Source organism: Mytilus galloprovincialis, chromosome 3 (assembly GCF_965363235.1).
Source record: "Mytilus galloprovincialis chromosome 3, xbMytGall1.hap1.1, whole genome shotgun sequence".
Classification (NCBI taxonomy): domain Eukaryota; kingdom Metazoa; phylum Mollusca; class Bivalvia; order Mytilida; family Mytilidae; genus Mytilus; species Mytilus galloprovincialis.
The window spans coordinates 3238896-3262095 of record NC_134840.1 but is presented as its reverse complement, the minus strand read 5'-3'; the positions used below and the strand labels follow the sequence as shown (position 1 = coordinate 3262095).

General features: G+C 31.8%; 2 protein-coding genes across 13 annotated transcripts in view; one reads left to right on the top strand and one right to left on the bottom strand.

Moving 5' to 3' along the window:
* Positions 1–3332, bottom strand: part of LOC143066958 (sodium/hydrogen exchanger 9-like) — a 39231-nt gene extending 35899 nt beyond the window's left edge. For all 10 annotated transcript variants that reach the window (XM_076239834.1, XM_076239842.1, XM_076239840.1 and 7 more), the window contains exon 1: positions 3058–3332. In XM_076239834.1, the coding sequence (XP_076095949.1) occupies positions 3058–3325 (268 nt within the window). In that variant the 5' untranslated portion in view covers positions 3326–3332. The remainder of the gene's footprint in view (positions 1–3057) is intronic.
* A 185-nt stretch (positions 3333–3517) lies between these two features.
* On the top strand, positions 3518–10449 carry LOC143066956 (FUN14 domain-containing protein 1-like). 3 transcript variants are annotated; one of them, XM_076239831.1, is made up of 5 exons: positions 3518–3593; positions 5290–5446; positions 6680–6755; positions 7555–7674; positions 9792–10449. In XM_076239831.1, the coding sequence occupies exons 2-5, from the start codon at positions 5316–5318 to the stop codon at positions 9867–9869; spliced, it is 405 nt and encodes a 134-aa protein (XP_076095946.1). In that variant the 5' UTR covers positions 3518–3593; positions 5290–5315; the 3' UTR covers positions 9870–10449. The 3 variants fall into 3 exon arrangements, with proteins under 3 accessions (XP_076095946.1, XP_076095945.1, XP_076095947.1); XM_076239830.1 differs by lacking the exon at positions 6680–6755 and adding an exon at positions 6855–6930 and having other exon boundaries at positions 3523–3593; XM_076239832.1 differs by lacking the exon at positions 3518–3593 and having other exon boundaries at positions 5240–5446.
* Positions 10450–23200: the final 12751 nt, after the last annotated feature.

Genomic DNA, 23200 nt, shown 5'->3' with positions numbered 1-23200 from the left:
CTGTTTTTTTAAGACAAATGAATAGGTCAAGACTACCTGAATTGTACAAATAAATACCGTAGAAAGGCTTACAAGTATATTTCTCACTGGTACATAGTCTGAATCCGGGTCCGTTCGCGCCCACTCATGTTCGCCCCCTTTCACTTTCACACCCTAAATGTTCGCACTCAATCTTAATTGGTTTTGTGTTTAATAACTCTGTAAGCAAGTGTTTTCTTATAAGTATAATTGTTGTCATTGTCTCAAAATAAAGTGAGACAGCATTTTTATTTGTGTTGAATAAATCTTAATCATGTTTTGGATAGCGTATTGTTAAAAATAATAATAATCCTTTCTAATTAAAGTGGTATTTTGTCAACGTTTTATTTTGTGTTGAATAACTCTTAATCATGTTTTGGTTAGTGTATTGCTATAACTTTGTTTCATTGACTTCTTTCAAAATGAAGTGAGATTCTGACTATGTTTTTTTCTGTGTGTTGAATAGATTTTATCATGTTTTGGTTATAATAGTGGATTGCTATATTTTGGTTCCTATATTTTATTGTTTCGTTGTTTCAGATCAAAGGGACCAAGCTGTTAAAAACAATTATCTTTTGTGTTTTTCCTTTAAAATCTTCAATGTTTTACTCATACCAAGCTATAAATACATTCAGTATTTACACCAAAGCAATTTAAAACAACAATCATGATTTTCCAATTATTCAACTTGAATTTGAATTAAAATTGAGCGCGAATGAGTAGAGTGCGAACGGACCTTGGGTGCGAACGTGCGAGGTGCGAACCTGAGGTGCGAAAGTGTATTGGGCGCGAACAGACCTGATACCACAAAATATTAAGTAAATAATCTTTTTGTTACTGTTATCAAAGGTCTAATGAAACTCAGGTAATTTCAAACATTTGTCAAAGAATTCTAGTCAAACCGGCACCTGGACAAATCAGCACCTGGTTAAATCGACACCTGATATAGTCAATTCGTCACCCATGTTAAATATATATTTTAACAGTATTTTAAGCAAAAAGAGTAAAAATAAGTAAGGGGTTGCCAGAATTTTTTTCAGTATTTAAGCAAAAAGAGTTAAATACTAACTTTCACATTTTTGGGTGTTCATTGTACATTTTGTATATATTTATTTTTCTCAACTAAATGACATTTTTGGTGTATTTTTAATGATATATATATATGAGTAGTCAAAATAATTATTACGTCTGGCAAGGCTTTTTTAATTTTATTCTGGGACACCTTTCAATGACCGCAAGGCTATGTTAATTTTTTCTGGGACGCCTTCCTAAGAAAGCCTTTCTACGAACTTCGTAGGAAGACGTCACAGAAAAAAAATAAAATAGCCTTGCCAGACGTCATAATTATTTGGACTAATACATGAGATATTGGATATTTTTATGCATTATTTAAACCAGTTGAGCATTTTACAGGATTGTTTGTTTAATGATTTTTAAACTTTACTGAAAAAAAACACCTTAAATTTTCTTATTATTTGGCATGAAAGTTTGATTTATTGAAAGGGACTCATAGTTTTCCATTTTTTTTTAATAATTGTCTAATTGTTAAAACAACAGCTTGGGTAAGGGCTTCGTTGTTTACCTTTATACACAACAACATAATTTCACTTTGGTTTCGTTGTTTACCTAAATACACAACAACATATTCACTATGTACTTGGTAACAGTTATTAATTGAATAGAAAATATTATAACAAATATTATTGGATGCCGAATTGACGTCAAATAGGTGCCGATTTGACTAGATGCCAATTTAACCAGGTGCAGACTTGACTTGTACGTTTCAATTCCTCTGCGATCGTTTGCGGTATTTTCTTGAGAAAAACCTATTTTCCATCATCAAAGAGAAGAAGAAACTGCTTGAAAATGATTCTGGAACGCTTCATGATTGTTAAAATAAGTTAAATTCACTCAAAAAACATTTTAAAACTTGCGATGTTTAAACAGGAAGTTTCAAAAGCACGTGTAAAAAAAGAAATTAACCGGTGAGAGTGGAAATCCGTACATAACAGATATCACTATAGTACGACTTTGAAAGCAAAACAGTTCCATCCTTTTGTAAAACAGTCTTTAATATACCTATCACATTAATGTTTGAAGGGTCTTAAGCTTATTCAAACCATAAAAGTCGGTATGAAACACCAAAACGGAATGAACAATAACCGATTACGTTTTGTAGTTTACAAATTCTAAACTGGTTCCCGTCAAACTACAACACTTTGTCCGAGTGTAGTGGAATACAAGCAGAAACCAGTTAGTTTGTAAACTGGTTCCTGGCTGATTACTACACAATGACCTCTCATGCATAATTAATGATAACACAAGCAGATTCCAGTTTGTATAGAAAATAGTAAATACGAAACCAAGCGCGGTAGGCAGAGAAATGTAATGAAGTTCAGGTCGCCAGTAATGGAACAATGACTGCGTCATTTTCCAAAAACAATAGCCTTTCAGATTATTTGAACTAATTATATGTGGATATAGGAAGATTTGGTGTTAGTGCCAATGAGACAACTCTCTATTCAAGTAACAATTTTAAAAAAGTAAACCATTATAGGTCAATGTACGGCCTTCAACACGGAGCCTTGGCTTACACCGAACAACAAGCTATAAAGGGCCCCAAAATTACTAATGTAAAACCATTCAAACGGGAAAACCAACAGTCTAATCTATATACAAAAAACAAGAATGAGAAACACTTATAAATTACATAAACAAACGACAACTACTGTACATCAGATTTCTGACTTAGGACAGGTGCAAACATTTGCAGCGGGATTAAACGTTTTAATGGATAGTGGTCTTGAAATTCATTTCATGGGCATAGGCAACATTATCTAATCTACACTGAAAATTTATCATTTCACGCTTATGAGTTTGAGTATGACCCAACCATAAAAGAAGGTGAAACAGGATACATTGTCGTATATAGCCCCACCCCCTCAATATTCCAAATGTTCAACTGTAAGCAAATTGCAGTGTAATTAACAGGTAACAATGTCTATCACTATAATTTCTGGAAATTTATACCATGCATACCATAAATCAAAGATAATCCTGATTCGTGTAAAAATCGTAAACGTTTATGTTTGAACAACCAGATTGTCAAAATGGTCAACATCAGCAGTCCTAACAACATCAGAATTGTGAGACTGTCAATTTTATGCTGGGCCAAAACGTGGAGCTCTTCTTTTGTATCTGCATCTGCAGGACCTATAGTTGCAGGTGTGGAGGCTGAAGGCATGGCGTAATTAAATAAATTAAATAAAACTAAAAGCCTGATTTTTGTTGTCATTTTGTCAGCCATTTTCACGTGCCCCTTTTATAATTTGTGAAACGAAATCGGATTGAACATTATCTCCGAAGAATTAATTAACAACAATGTATCAAAATGTAAACTAAATATTATAATGAATGTATAGATAAGATGATATTAAAGAATCGTATAAACAATTAAATATCTAATTCAATATTGAAAGAAAATATAAAGTTCGTTTTGAAAATATGAATTCGTAAAATTACACTATGAAGAGAAAGTAGAGTTCTGAGAGAATTTTTAAAAGACTGGAAACATTGTAAGGTTTCTTACAGGTTTTCTTTGATTCATCTGGTAGTTTTGTATAATCATAAACAATAAAGTGTGCATTTGAATAACTAAATCATACAATTCAACACAATCATTTTCTTTTTATAAAAATAGCACTGACAAATCATCATCCACATATATATATAGAAAATTGTGCATTATACTTTTTTTTAAAGGTTATTCAAAGGACTTGTATTAGTTGTAAGGAGAATCTAGGTATTTCATACCAACACACGTTATACACTTGAATTTATTTTAATGCTTATTCTAATTTCAGTGTCATTTTTTAGAATGGATAAGATAACTTTGTTAGTACAAACACATTAACAATAAATGGTTTTAAGAAAAAAGAAGATGTGGTATGATTCCCAATGAGACAACGCTCCACAAGAGACCAAAATGACACAGAACTTAACAACTATAAATCACTGTACGGCCTTCAACAATGAGCAAAGCCATACCTCATAGTCAGCTATAAAATGAAAATGACAATGTAAAACAATTCAAACGAGAAAATTAACGGCCTTATTTGTATAAAAAAAAGAACGAAAAACTATGTATTAAACACATTAACAAACGACAACCACTGAATTACAGTCTCCTGACTTGGGACAGACACATACATACAAAATGTGGCGGGGTTAAACATGTTAGCGGGATCTCAACCCTCCCCTAACCTGGGACAATAGAATAACAGTACAACATAAGAACGATAAAATCAGTTGAAAAAGACTTAACTCATCAGATGGACAAAATTCAAGTGAACATGACCAGGTACTTGTACATCGTACATCGACACTAGGAACAGATCTGAGAGTACTCACAGTTAACTGACAGCTAGTTCAAAACCACTAATAATCAACTAATAAAAAAAATCATGCATCTAAGACTAAATTATCAATCTGCACACATCCAACATCCAATGGATTTAGTGTACAGATGTCATAAACAGTCAGAGAAAAACATGACCTTGTGTCAACAAAATACAGACTAACTACAATAACACATGTCTAATAAAGGAGTGACATGACTGTTTGCTACTTTTCATGATGGATAGTCTAGATGATTTTGGTTTCAATGCTCCCAAAGCACATGTACACCGTAAACGTTTTCACTCCACACATTAACCCTTTGTGTCCAATTCGCACTCAAGCTATCTTTATTCCAGTACTAATTGAGTTAGAAGATATTTCTATATTTTCATGAATAAAAATTATGAATTTTTTTAATGAAATATTTTGTTTGTGATTGGATAATTTAAAATTTTTATTTGTGATTTATTTAAGATTACTGCTAATTAGTCTTTACAAAGCTTATTTGGTATTATTGCTATATATACATGATATGTGTGTTTGGTGTTAAGTAAAATACAAGTAGTTAGCTTGGTTGGAGTAAAAACAACTAAATCATGGTGAAAAACATTATTTACATAGAAATATGACATTTTTTGGCACATACTGTTGAAATATATAGATCTATAGCAGTGTATAGTAAGCTATTAGAGTCATATGATCTTTTAATTTTAAGAAAAATAAGCTTTGCTGTTTACAATCAGGGTCAAGTTCAAATTTGTTTTTATTGAGTTTTTCAAGGATTAATCAGATTTAATGTATATAACCATTGTTATAAAATTGAAATTTTTCAGAGAGTGAAACATCTTATATTCAAAGAATTATCATTTTCAGGAAAAAAACCAAGCAAAGACATTACCATGGATAATAGCTTTGAAATACTAGATCTGAGTTCGTTAGGACGTAATAAGACCTGGGTACAGAAGGCTTTTGGTGATATATCTAAACGATCTGCTGCACAACAAATAACTATTGGTGGAGTATCAGGATGGTGAGTGAATAAATAATGATATTTGTAACCAATTTATTTTAAAAGTTTAAAAGCACATAAATATAATTTTATTTTTTGGTCATTTCATTTATTGCAACCTGAAAATACTCTTACTTTACACTGATAATGATAGTATTTGAAATCATTTATCCATTTTATGGATTCATTGGACATATTGGATCTATGTTCGATCATGATTCATGTTTACAAAGTAATTTTGCCTACTTTCAAATTATACAATGATATATAATAATCTCTATATATACTGATGTACAGTTTTCTGTTGACCATGGTACAGAAATTGTTCCAATCCCATTGGTTAATGTAATGACATTATTTTACATGTTTTATTGAAAAGAAACCCACACAAATGATATAAAAAAATCTTATTTGGAAGGTGCCCGTTATCTATACCTCGCATGAATAAATATAATTCATATCAAACAGTGTGATGCAAAAAATAAGTTAATTTGATTGGCTTATTCATCGTCATAAGATGATACTGCAACATTTCCATTGGCTATAGAAAACGCTCACAATCTTCATCTAAAACATCATCTTTTTATGACCCTGTTATGTCAATCTGTAAGTTCGTCTGTCTGTACACCTTAGATTCTGTTCTGTAACTTTAAGCTTGTCTTAACCTGCCATTATGAAACTTATACATAACACATATTGCGACTATACTCTGATCAAGTCTGAAATTCTTGTGGTATCACATTATTTAACTTAACACTCATCGGAAATATACAAAAATATACAAAAATTCTTATGATCAAAATTGATATTAATTTGTGCTGAAGAATTCATGACTTAACAAAAAGAGCATTATTGAGTGGATAGACAACATCAGTATATCTAAAAGGGGACCACATGCAATGCAATGGTGCATATATAAAAAGAGTGATTAAAGGAGAAGATTATAACCAATTCAGATATCTAGAACTAGTTCTTTGACTTTAAATTCTTCAGAGATATAGAAGAATATACAATTAAATTCCCTGTGTTTTCCTGGCAAGTGTTTGTTTTCACAAAAAAACTTACTATCAAAATTCATATTAAGTTTAATATTCTGAAGTGTTCATGACTTTTACTAGATTTTTTTGTGAAAATAGTCACAGTGTGAGGTTTGTTATATATCCTCTTTATATATGCCTAAAGACAAAATGAAAGATGTTATGAACAAGACCTATTTTCCCTAACCTTGATTACATTTTCCCTCTCTTTTTACAGGGTTTCAGGTTTTTTGTTTATTAAAGTCACAAAAGCAGTAGTTGTAACTATGGGACTGAGTTTAGTACTAATTCAGGTAAATTGTGATTTACAGGTATAATGAAACCTGTATACAGTGATGTAGAGTTACGTTTACTATAGACAGGTTTTATTTATCAGTGATTGTATTTTACAGGTGTACAGGATTTGTGTTTGTAAGGGTTGGTAAAGTAGCTGCTGGTACACTAGGTGTGTCATTTCTTCTTTTACAGGTGATTAATTATCTGTAATTTATAAAACCATAAATTAGTCATCAGTTATATCTTATATGTAAAATAATGACGTCATTTTGAATCAGTTTGTTTTTCAGATGACTTTTAAATAAAATGGGAGTCATTGGGATGCTATGCAGCATCGTGGGTAAACCATTTTAAACTGGGACAGTGGAGTAACTGAGCAAAATAAGAAACAAATATAAAATCAGTTGCCAAAGCATGTACCTGTAACTAGTCAGGCATTGACCCATAAGATCAGCACAAATCACAACAAAAGAAACAAAGATCACAAAGTACGGATCTAAGAGTATTCAACTAATAAATAAACCATGTTGCAAAAATGAAATACTAATCTATAGACATACGACTAGACACTGATAATACTAATTGATTTCTGGAACCAAATAATAATAGACAACTAATTACTTGTTTCAAACAATCATGGTCCATTATTGATTACTAAATCAAATGAAATTGTCATAATTTTCAAGATGCAAGTTATTAAAGGTATCCATCAGGCTAAAAATGGGATTTTTTTTTTATCTAAGTATACCGGTAACTAGAAATTGAAATACTATTGTATCACTTGCTGCATATTATTAATAACAATGTCTATTTCAGGTAGCACAACATCAGGGGTATATAAACATCAACTACAAAGCAATTCAGTCTGAGATTAAAAAAACAAAAGATGTGATAAACAAAGAAGCCAACAGACATTACCCAGGGGTGGTGGAAAATGTAAGTTACAAAATGTAAATATAGTTCAACCTTCTTGTCTTTCTACTACTGTTCCACTGCATTGGAACTTGTCTAGAATTATTCTGTCTCAGATTGAGGTTTGGATTTGTTTTTATAAAGAATGAATACTTCTAAGAAATATTCAGATTCAGATATTATTAGAATGTTGTGCTTACACATGTTTTCTGTTACTCTGGGTTAGGTTTAGATGAGATAAAATACAAAAATAGTTTATTTATGTCAAATATTGATTGTCATAAAATAAGGAACATAGTATAAATATATACACATTGATTGTCATAACATAAACAACATAGTAAGACTATGTACACATGAAACAATCATTATGTAAAAAAATCTTATGAACCTATAAGAAATGATTATACACTTAAGTTTTCTGTTGAAAGTCTTTTAAGTAATTAAGACTTTTTTTATAAATACAAATATCATTATGATACACATTTACCTACTAAGGCTGTCAGCTCCTACTAGGAACATAGGCTATTGACAAACTCCCTCCATCTAATTAGATTTAACACAAGATTTTCTAAAGTGTTCCAGTAGTATTGCTGTTGCTTCATTTCAAACAATGTATCCCTGTGCCAGGTGTTTCTTGGTCTTCATCTTATTCTAAGGGTTTCATAAGTGCTAGCCCTGTAATGATGCTTGTGGGTTTTGCAGTGTGTGTCTGATCCATACCCATTTTCTTTTCTTGATTTGGATGACAAGGGGTTCTTGGTCAATTCTATTTCAACTGTCTTCATTTCTTACTTTGTCATACCTTCTGATGTTCATCATTCTCCTTAGGCATTAGTTGATGAATCTTTTGAGTCTTGGCAACTTTGCTTTAGTTGTTCTTCATGTTTAACATGAGTACAAATTTTACTTTTAAGTTTAACATTTTCATTTTTGTGCTCCTTGAGATGTTCGTGGCACTCCATACTTTCCCTTGAATGTAAAAGGTGACTGGTTTTGTTGATTCTTGAATGAACGTAAGCGTGTATGTCACCTTTTATATTGCCAATGCTTTCTAGATACATAAACTCCTCTATTTCTTCTATAATTGCATGATGTTGCATGATGTTCATTGCACAATTAAACAAAAATAATACTTAATAAAGATGTTTGATAGATTTTGTTCAGTTTGTAAGAAAAAAGAAACAGAAATGATAAGAGCCAATTCTAGTACAACTGCATAAACATATCATTTTTTTCCAACATTTTCTCCCCTGAAACTATAAAACAGGATAATGAGAAAACCCCAAAATTCCTCACAATACAACTGAGCAACACAAGCAAAAGGCCACTCCTCTAAAAAAATAGACAAACCAACAACACAAACACATGTTTAGATAGCCTGACTAGTTACAGGTACAAATTGTGGTGAGGTTAAACCAGTTTTACTTTGACACAAATTCCTTTCTTTTTTGCCTATTTGGACCCTTTTTAGCAATTTTCACTGACTGGAACACTGAAATAAAAAGAAGATAAGCATGTAAAATTTCAAAATCAATACCAACAGTTCCAAATAATGTCTATTAACATGAGATGCATCAATGTGAATACATCTGCAATAAGCATTTTAATCAAGACAATATTTAAAAGCGCATGAAAGCTGTTTATCATTTGTATTAAAAGAAATTTTATTTTCTTTAGAGCTCCAAAACATATATATTTGTAAAACTCTGACAGAAAAGATTTTATGTTTTAGTTGCCCATTCTGTTGAAAGCTATAACTTTTTAATTTTCATGTTTCCACATTCAAATTAAGTATCAAATAATTAAAGATTATCGTTGATCATCTCAACAAGATTTGAATTGATTTTCTCGCTTGAGCAGGTATGACAAAAGGGGAAAAAGCAATCGAGATGACCAATGATAATCTGTTTATCACTACCTATGTCCATTAATTTCATTAGTAATGCAGAGTGCCCCCTTAGTTTCTAGCAATAATTTTTTACATCCCTCTATTGTGCTGAGAAAGGAAATTATTAGTCAGCAAGATCAAAGGAAAATGTTCGTAAAATAGTGATAAATATGGTTATTGTAATTCTGATAACATTTATATCTGACTAATAAGTATATCTTAATCAGTCTATTCCTTCTTTATTTGACAGGCCAAGAGATTTCTACAGAAGAATATGTTTTTAGCTGGAGGTTTTGCAGGGGGATTTTTAATTGGAGTAGCATTTTAAATGGAACATCAAACTACAGCATGTTATTATAAGTAATTTGTGTAATGTCTAGTCCTTTGTTGTTTATTTTTGTGGGTATGAATGGATATGATGTGCCATGTAGATCATGTGAAAGATTAATTACAGTTGTGGACATGGGAGTCATTGAATGAATGAATCATCAGAGATGACATTGTATGTTTGATGACAAAAAATTTGTATGTAGGTTAAGAATTTTTGATGACATTACTTTGTTTTTATTTTGATTGATTCAAAGATATACCATGAATATTGATTTGTATATAGTGATTTTTAGCTTTCACTAAAATTTCTGAATTAATCAATAATTGTACTTTCAATTATCAGCCTTTTTGCAAATATAATTGATTGAATGATGACTGATTAGTGTCAAGTGGCAAATATTACATACTTAGGAATATAACTTGTTAATTGCAACAGATGAAGAAAAAAAGTAGTAAAGTTGTTTATGACTGATTCTTTTCTTTCCTTTACTTGCATTATATTAGTTATCATTTAATTCTGTATATATATATTTTTCTCAATAAAAACAGCATTGCTTCTGACTTTGAAAACCATAAAAGATGTGTATATTAGTTTCAGGAGTCCAACATTTGGTATACCTTTGAAATAGTCATCAGTGAATTGGTTATTAACTGACATCAACTTGTTTATTTGGAAGTCTGTCTGTCTGATGCTAATCAGTCCAATCTTTCATTAGATGTGTCAACAACTTTTGTTACATACTATTGTGCATCTGTGTTTTTGGAATGATTTGATTTTGATCTTTTAATTTAACATGACATATTTTATAGGCACCTTTACCAATACAATTTATATATTTTGTGAGCAAAGATTTTAAGTAAACTAATATCCTTATACTAGATAGTGTGTTATTAAACTGTCTTTCCTTAGATTCGTTTTATATATTAATTGTTGTTCATGTTAACTAAGCAATACCTTTTTCAGAAAGCAATTGGGCAGCTATTTTCTTAGTATACAATGATTTTAAGTTGTTTATGTCAGTGTACCTAGAATCATCTGAATTTTACTTTACTTACAAGGTTCTTTGATTAAATTTAGGTTTTGGTAATACTGTCTGTTTCTCTGTTCAACCTTAAGTGAGTAACTGCTAAAGTATTAAACTTGTTTGATCTGTCAACATTTAAATATAACAATCCGTAAACATCTCCAATCAAGCAGTGAACCAGAATTATGATTATAAACTTGCCGTATACGTTGCAGGAAATGCTTACCCTTCCGGAGCACCTGATTTCACTCCCAGTTTTTAGTGGAGTTCGTGTTGTTTCTCAATTATTATTTATAACTGTTGATGTAAATGTCCTTTGGTTTTGTGAGTCTTTGTTTACTCCTTGGTTTTGATTGTTATTGTCTTCTAACGCAACTTATTGTCAATTTGTTCTTTTCTTCAATGTGCATGGAACAGTCTCCAGTTATCAATCAAAAGATTACCAATCATTCATTATCTAGATTCTAGTTTTGCAAAGAATAACAAAAGAGCTGTAGTTCCAGCTTTTTTACAGCTTCTTATAAAACAAGTGTATTTTAAAACAATTCAAAGAGTGATTGCAAATATATGCTAACATGCAGACACCCTGGCACTCTCCATACACAAGGAATTGGATCTACCTTTCCCAATCTGACCACATTTACACATTTTATACTGCCAAATGCCAACCTGTTTTTAGCATTTGTTTACTTCTCGATGAGAGAAGGTTAATGAATTCTATATGCTAATGTAGTCATATCTAACAATTACAATACCTGACCAGATACTCAGATAACCGTTTGACAGATCTTCCAGCTAGTTGGGTTTAAAGTTGTTGTTCAAAGACAATGTCTGCAAGTCAATAAAAAGTAAAAATCACATTAAATACTGTACTCTGAGGAAAATTCAACATGAAAAGTCCCATCAAATGTCAAAATCAAAAGCTTCTCTAGAGAATTTTTGGGATACGATTGCTTTTAAGGATACAATTGCTTTTAAGCAATCTATAGACTTATACCATTGACTCAGAGTCATGCCCTCACGTCAACTATTTCATTCTAAACATCAAAAAACATCTCAGATTCTTGAGATTGTCTTGCTTTAATTGGTATAAAAACAAAAGAATTGAATTTAAACAACTGTCCTATAAGGTTCTTCTCATAATCTTCATGCTTCAATATTTCCCTTGACTTGTATGCGTGTTTTAACAACACGGAATATCAGAATTAAGCAGTATTTATATTAAGAGTTTTTATAAAGGAGTAGGTCCAGTAAGACCCCTTTTTGGCCCCAAAATATAGCAGTTTTACAAAATTGTTAAAATGTAAACTTTAATTTATTTATTGGACAGTAGAATGCTACTGCTACATAAATATGGGCTGTTTTTGATAATACAATGCACATAAATCGGGTACTAGCACCATTAAGTCATGCTAAATTACTGAAATCTTCACAATTCTAGCATTTTAGTTTAATTTTGGACGGTTTTCGTGTAAAACGAAAGTGGCCGCTTTCGTGTTCATCCTTAATATTGAAATGTAAGTTGTACTTTATGATTATACATAACATATATAAAGGTTGAGGATGAACACGGATGCGGCCACTTTCATTTTTGACAAAAACCATCTGAAAAGTGACATTTTTTGGCATATTTGGTAGATTTTTCATATTTAGGCTTGCATCGGATCGTTTTTAATGACTAAATAAGTTAAAATCTTTCACATAAACTAATCGAATCAAATGAAATAGACACACTTATTCTTACAACATTTGTATAAACTAGATTATAAAAAAACCGGTTTTTTTCTAAAGTGAACATTGATTGGTTAAATATTTCTCAGTCATGTCCTATGTTTGAATTTGTTTGTTAGCTTTTTGGTCATGAATGTTTTCTCTAATATTTAATTAACTCTGCATTTGTATTCAGATATCGCAGATCAAATTTATTCGTTCATTGTTTAATCATACGTTTTTTGATTGAGTTAAGTCTGCCAATTGATATTTTATCGTATGTTTTTCTTTGTTGTGATGTTATGCTATTGTTTCAGAAAAAGGGAGAAGGTTTGGATCCATTAAAACGTTTAATCCCGCTGCAAATGTTTGCACCTGTCCTAAGTCAGGAATCTGATGTACAGTAGTTGTCGTTTGTTTATGTAATATATACGTGTTTCTCGTTTCTCGTTTTGTTTATATAGATTAGACCGTTGGTTTTCCCGTTTGAATGGTTTTACACTAGTAATTTTGGGGCCCTTTATAGCTTGTTGTTCGGTGTGAGCCAAGGCTCCGTGTTGAAGGCCGTACTTTAACCTATAATGGTTTACTTTTTAAATTGTTATTTGTATGGAGAGTTGTCTCATTGGCACTCACACCACATCTTCCTATATCTACTTAAGTGTTTAAAAAGTGGTTAAAATCTTTCGTCAGATGAACCTGAAATTTGAGGCCAAAATCGGTCTTTACCGGACCTACTCCTTTAGAAATACGTCAGACAGAATTCCCCAGTTTTGATAAAATGCGAGAGTTCTCTGAATTCCGATCTATAAATCTATTTCTTTCATAACAGAAGTGGAGTTTTCTTATATGTCACCGTTATGAAACTGATATTTGATATTGTACTTCCAAAAAGAAATGGAGGTCGTTTAATTAGACTCCTTGCTACAAAATAACAAATCACAAGTACAGGGTTTGTTTACGTAAGTGTGCGCATACGTATGGTTGTCTTGACTTGTAGGGGTATCATATTGAATGGTTGCTCTGGATTCCCCACTTCATTGATTAATTTGAAACTCACCAGATCCTTTCTATTGTCTGTCTGCTATTGAGGGTTATTGTTGTTGCATAATTTAAATCATATGCATCATTTAAATTAAAATAAATGTAGTACACAACGTAAAGGTTTAACTAGAACACCCCTTCAGCCAAAATGGAGTCTTCCGTATTATCGCCTAGTTGTCTCCCTTCCGTAAGTAACTTTCGTCAAACGATACGTCGAGAAAAATTAACCTAGAATTCACGTAGGAAAATAGGTGATAGGTTCGAAGTGAAATACATTCTCTCACTCGCAGTGACTGCTGTTGAAAGTAAATTTGGAATTGATAGTACAAAAATAAAACATAATAATTACATTGTTCATACACTTATATTGATGATTGGCTTTTTTTTTAAAAGTTGAATAACTATTCAAATTGCGTAAATTAAATTTTACGAACATTTTACACGTGCAGTTGAATTATTTTTGAAAATGATACTAATACATGTATCAATGAAAACAATGGCAATCGTATCCCTCAAAGCAATCTGCTCTTAGATTATTGCTTATACAGGACGTCACATTGGCTTCATGCAATATCCACGCACAAATTGAAGCAAATATGCATTCCAAATCACCATTTCCTATAGTGTGCTAAATAAATACAACAGTAGTATACCGGTGTTTAAAAGTCATTAATCCATCGGGTCATAAACTAAAACCGAGGGGAACAACAATTATAAGAGGAAAACAAGGAACAACAGGAATACCTATGTGTAAAACAAAAACAAAGTCTATAAACATAGAAACAAATTATTTGATAACAACTGCCATATTCATGACTTCGTACAGCACATTTTAAGAAAAAATAGTAAAAATACAGAAATACCGAACTCCAATATATTATATACTTTGGTATACTCAAAATGCAATGGCCTCACATACGAGAACTATTAGAAAATCCAAAACATACAAAGCTTCATAGTTAAATGTTGTTGGTGCAGACTCGTACATAAACTGAATCGGTAAAACCCACTGAGTAATATAAATTCGTATAAGACTATACAAATCCTTGGTATTACCCTTTCCTCCATAATGACGCCATCCACTTTACTTCATTCGTATTACCCTTTCCTTCATAATGACGCCATCCACTTTACTTCATTCGTATTACCCATTCCTCCATAATGACGCCATCCACTTTACTTCATTCGTATTACCCATTCCTCCATAATGACGCCATCCACTTTACTTCATTCGTATTACCCTTTCCTCAATAATGACGCCATCCACTTTACTTCATTCGTATTACCCTTTCCTCCATAATGACGCCATCCACTTTACTTCATTCGTATTACCCTTTCCTCCATAATGACGCCATCCACTTTACTTCATTCGTATTACCCTTTCCTCCATAATGACGCCATCCACTTTACTTCATTCGTATTACACTTTCCTCCATAATGACGCCATCCACTTTACTTCATTCGTATTACCCTTTCCTCCATAATGACGCCATCCACTTTACAAATCCTTGGTATTACCCTTTCCTCCATAATGACGCCATCCACTTTACTTCATTCGTATTACCCTTTCCTCCATAATGACGCCATCCACTTTACTTCATTCGTATTACACTTTCCTCCATAATGACGCCATCCACTTTACTTCATTCGTATTACCCTTTCCTCCATAATGACGCCATCCACTTTACAAATCCTTGGTATTACCCTTTCCTCCATAATGACGCCATCCACTTTACTTCATTCGTATTACCCTTTCCTCCATAATGACGCCATCCACTTTACTTCATTCGTATTACCCATTCCTCCATAATGACGCCATCCACTTTACTTCATTCGTATTACCCTTTCCTCCATAATGACGCCATCCACTTTACTTCATTCGTATTACCCATTCCTCAATAATGACGCCACCGCATTTACTTCATTATTGACGCCTGTGTAGTACCTCAGTATACGTTTGTTTTCTCTTATTTTTTAGTGTAATTTCTATTGCGATAAGACGTGTCACGGTACTTGTCTATCCCAAATTCATGTATTTGGTTTTGATGTTATATTTGTTATTCTCGTGGGATTTTGTCTGATGTTTGGTCCGTTTCTGTGTGTGTTACATTTTAGTGTTGTGCGGTCCTACTGAAAAGCGCCCGAGAGCGCCCGGGAATAGAAAAAGCGCCGGGGGAAAAGAAACAGCGCCCGGAGAAGGAAAATTAGCGCCCGGAGAAGAAAATTATAATATAATAATATTTTGTAACAATATTTTTTTTCCTGAAAAAATAATCATTGCTTGTTTTTTCCTTAATATAAATGGGGATATATACGATGCTACATCTAAAGTGACTGTGTTGTTGCACTTTTACATTTTGATTTCAAAATGGTATATAAGTAAGTAAATAAATATAAATAAGAGTATTTACAAGAATCATGAACGGTATTGTCCTCGATTAAAACGTATATTTTGTTATTTAAAAATAATCAGTGTTCGAGGTGTTATATTTTCGCAACTGCATGCATGGTGAACACTTTTTATGCAGATACTGATACAGATTTATTATATCTTTTTATATATATACTTCATGAGTATAAAACTTAAACTGTTTCAATGGATTTGCTTATCAGGGTTTTAATGCTAAGTTTTAAATTTAAACCAAACTCCTGCTCTTTGTCCCTTGTTTTAACTACGGTACATGTATAGTACTGCTTTATTTGCTGATTTATTATGTGCAACTCTTTTAATTTTGTTTCAATTAATATTTTTCAGTGAAATTTAAGTTGTTTTTTTACATTTTTCATTTTGATATCGTTTTTGAAAAACATGTCTTTTGATGTCTTACATTTTATAAATCTTCCGCATAAACTGTGATCCAGTATTGTCTGTCTCTCGAAACAGTATTCATACATTATTGTTAAAATTGAAACATTCATACTTGTTTTTGTGCTTTATTACAAATGTCTATTATTTGAATTTTCAAAATACTTGTCTAAAATTAAAAAAAAACCAATGTTCATAACTTATTTCATCGACACAAAATTGTCTCGTGCCAATGAAATATTTTTTATATTTTCCCCGGGCGCCTTTTCTTTTCCCCGGGCGCTTTTTTCCCCGGGCGCTTTTTCTTCACCCGGGCGCTCCCGGGCGTATTTAAGTAGGACCCGTGTTGTGTCGTTGTTCTCCTCTTATATTTAATGCGTTTCCCTCGGTTTTAGTTTGTTACCCCGTTTTTGTTTTTGTCCATGGATTAATGAGTTTTGAACAGCGGTATACTACTGTTGCCTTTATTTATAACGCTTTGACTACAAAATGTCAAAAGAATTTGTATCCGATATGAAAAGGATATTTACAAGAATATCTGACTTACATTTATTTGATGAAATATTTGTTTTTCGCAATGCATTAATACTTTAATGCATATTTCAGCATTTTATTGAAAAAATCCTGTATCCAGCAGCCATGCATAAAAAGTAAAATCACAAAAATACTGAACTCAGAAGATAACCCAATCGGAAAGTCCATAATCACATGGCAAAATCAAATGACAAAACACATCAAAAACGAATGGACAAGAACTGTCATATTCCTAACTTGGTACAGGCATTTTCAAATGTAGAAAATGTTGAATTAAACCTGGTTTTAAAGCGCTAAACCTCTCATTTTGATGACTCAAATTCCGTTATATTTACAATGATGCGTGAACTAACAGACATAATAAATAAAATAGTCAAAATATGGGTACAGCAGTCATCATCGTGTAACAATTTTAAAAGGAACATTTAAACAGAACACAAAAACATCTATTTACAAACACATTCATTGATTCACGTATCTGACGTCAGAAAATTTTATACGTCACATATATTTGTCGTTCAATTTTTAAATTTCAACAATCAAAAGAATAATGGACTACAATCAGTAGCTTGTCAGGGATTTGTAATACCAGAGGATCCAGCAGCCATGAAATTATAAACTCCAATTAGCTATGTTCCATCAGTACCTTTTCAGGCATATGCACTACCAGATAATTCAGTAAGCATAAAATGATGGACTCCCATATGGTATGTTTCACCAGTCGCTGTCAGGGATATGAAATACCAGAGAATACAATTTGGTCAGAGTTTCCATCATTTTTTTATATTTATTTTATTTGATCAAAACACATAATGCATAATCATGATAATATACAAAGGTATATAGATTATTCTTTATAATGCAGATAATACATTGTCAGATAATTATAATTAAGTTGATTTTAACAATTCTACAATTACAAATTCTTAAAAACAGTTGGAGTTTTCTGCTGTAAACTAGTTTGTCTATATTTTGTTTTATTTCTATAGTAAAATTTTGTAGTAGAAAAAAAAAATAATGATAGAGCAAAATAAAAGAAAAAAAATCAAATTTGAAAAAAAAAAAGTTTGAATTTTTAGGGAAAAAAAGAAGAATTGGTCATCCACGGTTTTCTCTACATATCATTGCAATTATATGGGATCTGATCCAAGAAAGATGGAAAGTAAAGAGTCAAATTTATAGGTTTCATTAGCAAATTCAAAAAACAAAAGTCTCATGTATTTGTGTGATTGTTCTCAGTATACACACATAAAAGAGGGACGAAAGATACCAAAGGGACAGTCAAACTCATAAATCCAAAACAACGCCATGGCTAAAAACGAAAAAGACAAACAAACAACAGCACACACGACACAACATAGAAAACCAAAGAATAAACAACACGAACCCCACCAAAAAACTAGGGGTGATCTCAGGTGCTCCGGAAGGGTAAACAGATCCTGCTCCACATGTGGCACCCGTCGTATTGCTTATGTGATAACAAATCCGGTAAATATTCTAATTCGGTAGGTCACATTCATGAAAGGGAAGGGGATTGTAGTTACGACGTAATGAACATGTCCGATATCATTTGTGAAACGGTTATTGCATAACGGTCAACCAACTCGTGATGGCGTCCGTAAAATTTACGAAGGGATGATTTCAACTTCACCATTTCGAACTCTTGGTTTAATAGCTTCCTTGTGAGCAGCAACCCTCTATCACGAAAATCATGATAGGAAATGCAAGCACGGGAATATCGTATCAATTGGGAGATATTTACCCCGTATGCAGGTGCTGCTGGAATGTTGCTACTTAGAAATGGAAAGTTCACAATTGGAAAACTAAAATCATCTCTTTTGTCGTAAAGTTTTGTTTTCAACCGACCCTCAGTGTCAATATCTAGATGCAAGTCAAGATATGAGGCCGACTTAACTGTATCTGTAGTATCCTTTATCTCTAGCTCGATTGGATAGATGCGTTCCACATAGTCACCAAATTTTGAATTATTTAGTGAAAGAACATCATCATAGCGAAAAGTGGAGTTAAAGGATATTGCTAACTTCTTATCTTTCTTCCTAAGAAGTTCCTGCATGAAGTCAGCCTTCAGAGCCGTAAATCATTTTGAGACAGATGCATTTTATTCCTGGCATACCAAAATTAAAAATAAATCAGGAAAATAGAAAAAAAAAAATGAAATATGTCGTCTTGATCATGTTGATTCTGTACACATCGTGCGATCAAGACTAAAATCAATCAAGATTTTCCAAAAAGAGGTACATTTTTTGTGAACTGTCTGACATTCGAGCTTCGAGTGTATCAGTTTAAAGAGTCCCTTAACTGTATTTGGCACACCTTTTTGGAATTTGGGTCCTCATTGCTCTTCAATTTTTTACTTGTTCAACTTTCTGACTGTTTTGATCTGAGCGTCACTGATGCGTATTATGTATAAGAAACGCACGTATCAAGTTATAAGCCATATTTGTTTTATCATTCCGATTAACAAATATGATTTAGTGATTTGAACGTTATTAGTAAATTAGCACCATTGATTCTATCACGATTAAAAATCATACAAGACTAACAAAGGCCAAAGGCCCCTGACTTGGGACAGGCGCAAGATTGCGGCGGGGTTAAACATGTTTATGAGATCTCGACCCTCCCCCTATACATCTAGCCAATGTAGAAAAGTTAAAACATTACAATACGCACATCAAAATTCAGTTCAAGAGAAGTCCGAGTCAGAGTCCGATTTCAGAAGAGGTAACAAAAGAAAATAAATAAAATGACAATAATACATAAATAACAACAGACTACTATAGTGTGTGATAACATTGTGTGAGGGAATTCGACGTTTGCTGTACCACTGTTCACTCCAACGCAATTTATGACAATACCACTGCATCAATCTGTATGATTATTTTTGCAGTGTTTTAAAAAATGATTTTACTTTGTTGTCGCGTATTATTTTTGAAACATTCAATGTTTTAAAAAGGCGAATTTTCTGTATAAAGTCAATAATTATGTTGACTTTTGAAGCCCAAACTTTCTACAGCCTTAAATACGCAAATAAAAGATCCAAAAACTATACCAATACAGAACGACATGTTTATGGAATTATAGCAAATCTTTTGGTTTACAAATTTTTATTCGTTATTGCAAAATAATGAACTTAAAATATCTGACATTTTCTCCCTACCCAGTTTACCCCTAATATTTTTTATGATGTGGACTGGTCATTGTTATTAATTCGTACGCAATTTGATTGGATTAACTTGTAATTAGTTTACCTTCAAACTTGTTTATGCTTTTCATACATGACTATTGATAATAAGAACGTGCATGTATGTGTACGGTAACTAAAATGACCTTCAAACTGGACACTGGACGAGTCAATATTATGTTTTATCAATGAAAGTTAAGGTATGAAAGGTAAGAATTGCCACTTCTTCTATTTTCACAAAATTTTCCGACTACACAGTTGATAGATTATTTTTTAAAAGCCTATTGTGGAGATAAAAGGGAAAGTTTACAAATAAGACGTTTTGTTCCATTAAACAAGTCATTTTCTTAAGAGAAATGACGAAATACATTTTACGCACAGCTACGGCAGGTAAAGTTATTAGTTATCATAACAAAAAAAAAGCATTATTCAGTCTCATTGGAATATGTTAATTACAATAACTCCCAAACTTAAGTAGTAGGTATATGAAGTCAAAATATGTCCGATCTGCCTATTTTTGGACATCAAAAGTCAATACGATCGTTTTAAAGTCAATTTCGTCTACCTCACAAAATCTTGTTAGGCACTATAGCAGTTAACTGACATGCCAGCTCTAGACCTCAATTAAACTGATTGAAAGATTATGTCTTCATCATATGAATATCAGACACAATCTCCCGGTTTAGTATCATACCATCATAACATATATGAGAAGAACAATACCCGTGTCATGTTTTTTTTAAATAAATGTGTTTAGTTCCGATGCAAAGACCCTATAAGTGAATAAATATTAAAGCCAAAATATGCAATCTTTAATGACCTGACAACAGTATCGTAACTATATTCCTTCTTAATAAGTCTGCTTAAAGGTTTTGTAAGCTTTTGAGGTGAATACTGACATTTTTGTCTTTTGTAAAGAATATTACCATAAAAAATTAGATGTGAAATACCCGAACGTATTAGATTTCTGCATGTTGAGTTATATTTACGAATTATTTCCTTATACCGATGATAAAATTTATTTAATGTTTTGACTAGTTTGGGATATCGAAAACCCGGATATTTATATATCTTTTAGTGATACATAAATTTCACTCTCTCAAATCTAATACGTTGTTACATACATAATTTGCCGACATTGTGTTTTATTCTGCGTTTTTAATTTATTTGAGTGGCTTTTGGAAAACAAAATAAAAAAACTGCATTATTTCTGGTATTCAGATAATGAAAAGTAGTTATTTATATGATGTGGTGTAGTTGCAAGTATGATAATTATCCACCGCCCATTGTCCTTATATTTAACGTGGATGTAAGTGTGATAGCCTGTTATTTTATGTATTTTGTATATTTTTATATTCTTAATAATTGATATTAGTACATATTTGAATAAAGTTATATTGTTAGCTTATTAATTACATTCTGTAATTAAGGATTAGTATTATGTGTTATTCTATTTTTACTTATTGACATGGACTATTGACGGACGAATTCTATTCTTATGCAATGGTTAAGTCTGATTTCATTGTAGTTATTACTTTATTTTCACGGTTGATTTGAGCGCTTTCAGACATTTCTTCTATTGGTCAGTACTTTTGGCGGTTTAATTCTTTTGTTCGATATCTTATGGGAAGACATCTTGTGGTCAACACCTATATTTTTTACCTGTTTGCAAATAACAATCTTTACAATAACAATTCTGTGATTTGGAGTTTCATAAATAAGGTCAGTCCTATATCTTTCTTTATTAACTTTGCAATAACTGTCCTATAGTTCATATTTTACACGTATGCATGTTGAGATTGAATGTCGAGAACGAGAGCTAAATTTCATAACAAAAGAGAACGTAAATATATATTAAAACATAAGAAGAGTTGAATTTTACGATCATATAAAATAATACTTCAATAGCCTATTAAATCTGGTATAATGATTTGTAGATAAAGTTTACATATAACTTGAATGAATGCGAGTGTCGAGTGGACCGAAAGAATGTTGTAATGTTTAAAGGTTAATCGAATTAAAGTAAATCGATATAAGAACTAAAAATAGATATCTAGGTTAATATTGATTTTTACTATAAACAATAAACATTGCTTAACAAAGATTTATAATAAACATTTTTGTTATACAGGTATATTTAAACCTTACTGTATTAAAGATGTAGTGTGTAATATGGTTTATATGGAAATGTGCCACTTGCACGATATGTGAGGTAAGCTAAGTGTATTTGTATTCTTGTTTCGCTTAGCTTTAGTTTTTTTATATTTGCTTTGCTTTTATTGTTACTTTTGTGATTAGTTGCTTTTTGATTTAACAAGCATGCAGCTTACATTTTGTGTAGTTTAGATTACCAACACAAGTATTATTTAATAGACTTTGGTATGAGACAGCATATGAGAACATGTAATACATTAACTTAAAGTCGAATTGGTATAATTGTAATTGAGACAAGTAATTGCTATGGTATCCACATTATATATTTTTGTGATCAGATACATATGTATGCAGCTAAATAAGTTTGCATGATAATGAATTACGAACATTAGTTTTAATTATTATTACTTAGTAAACAGATTTATCTTTCTGTAATTTATAAGTACATTTATATTTTACAGGGCTTTATTTACATTACCATTATTGAACTTCGTTAGTCTGAAATAAAAGTTACAGAACCCTATTCAGAAGTTTAGTTATCATTTACTAAAAGCCTCAAGAAACCGGCTTTTACATTGGCGCCCAACGTATTTGGAAGCTTTCATCAGCGACGAAGTAGAAACCAGGAATATATTCCGAATTTTGACAACGACAGTGAATCCGTACGGAAAAACTTCATGCGCATTACCGGAAACTGATCAGTGACTTATATCAACATAACCGGTTTTGAACTAGGACGACAGAGAGCACATTTTTCGTTGGATTCATCTTGATCAACAAACATTATTGCTGGATTTATTGAACATATTGATATTATAGTAAGTTCATATATACTTATACTTAATTGCCTGATA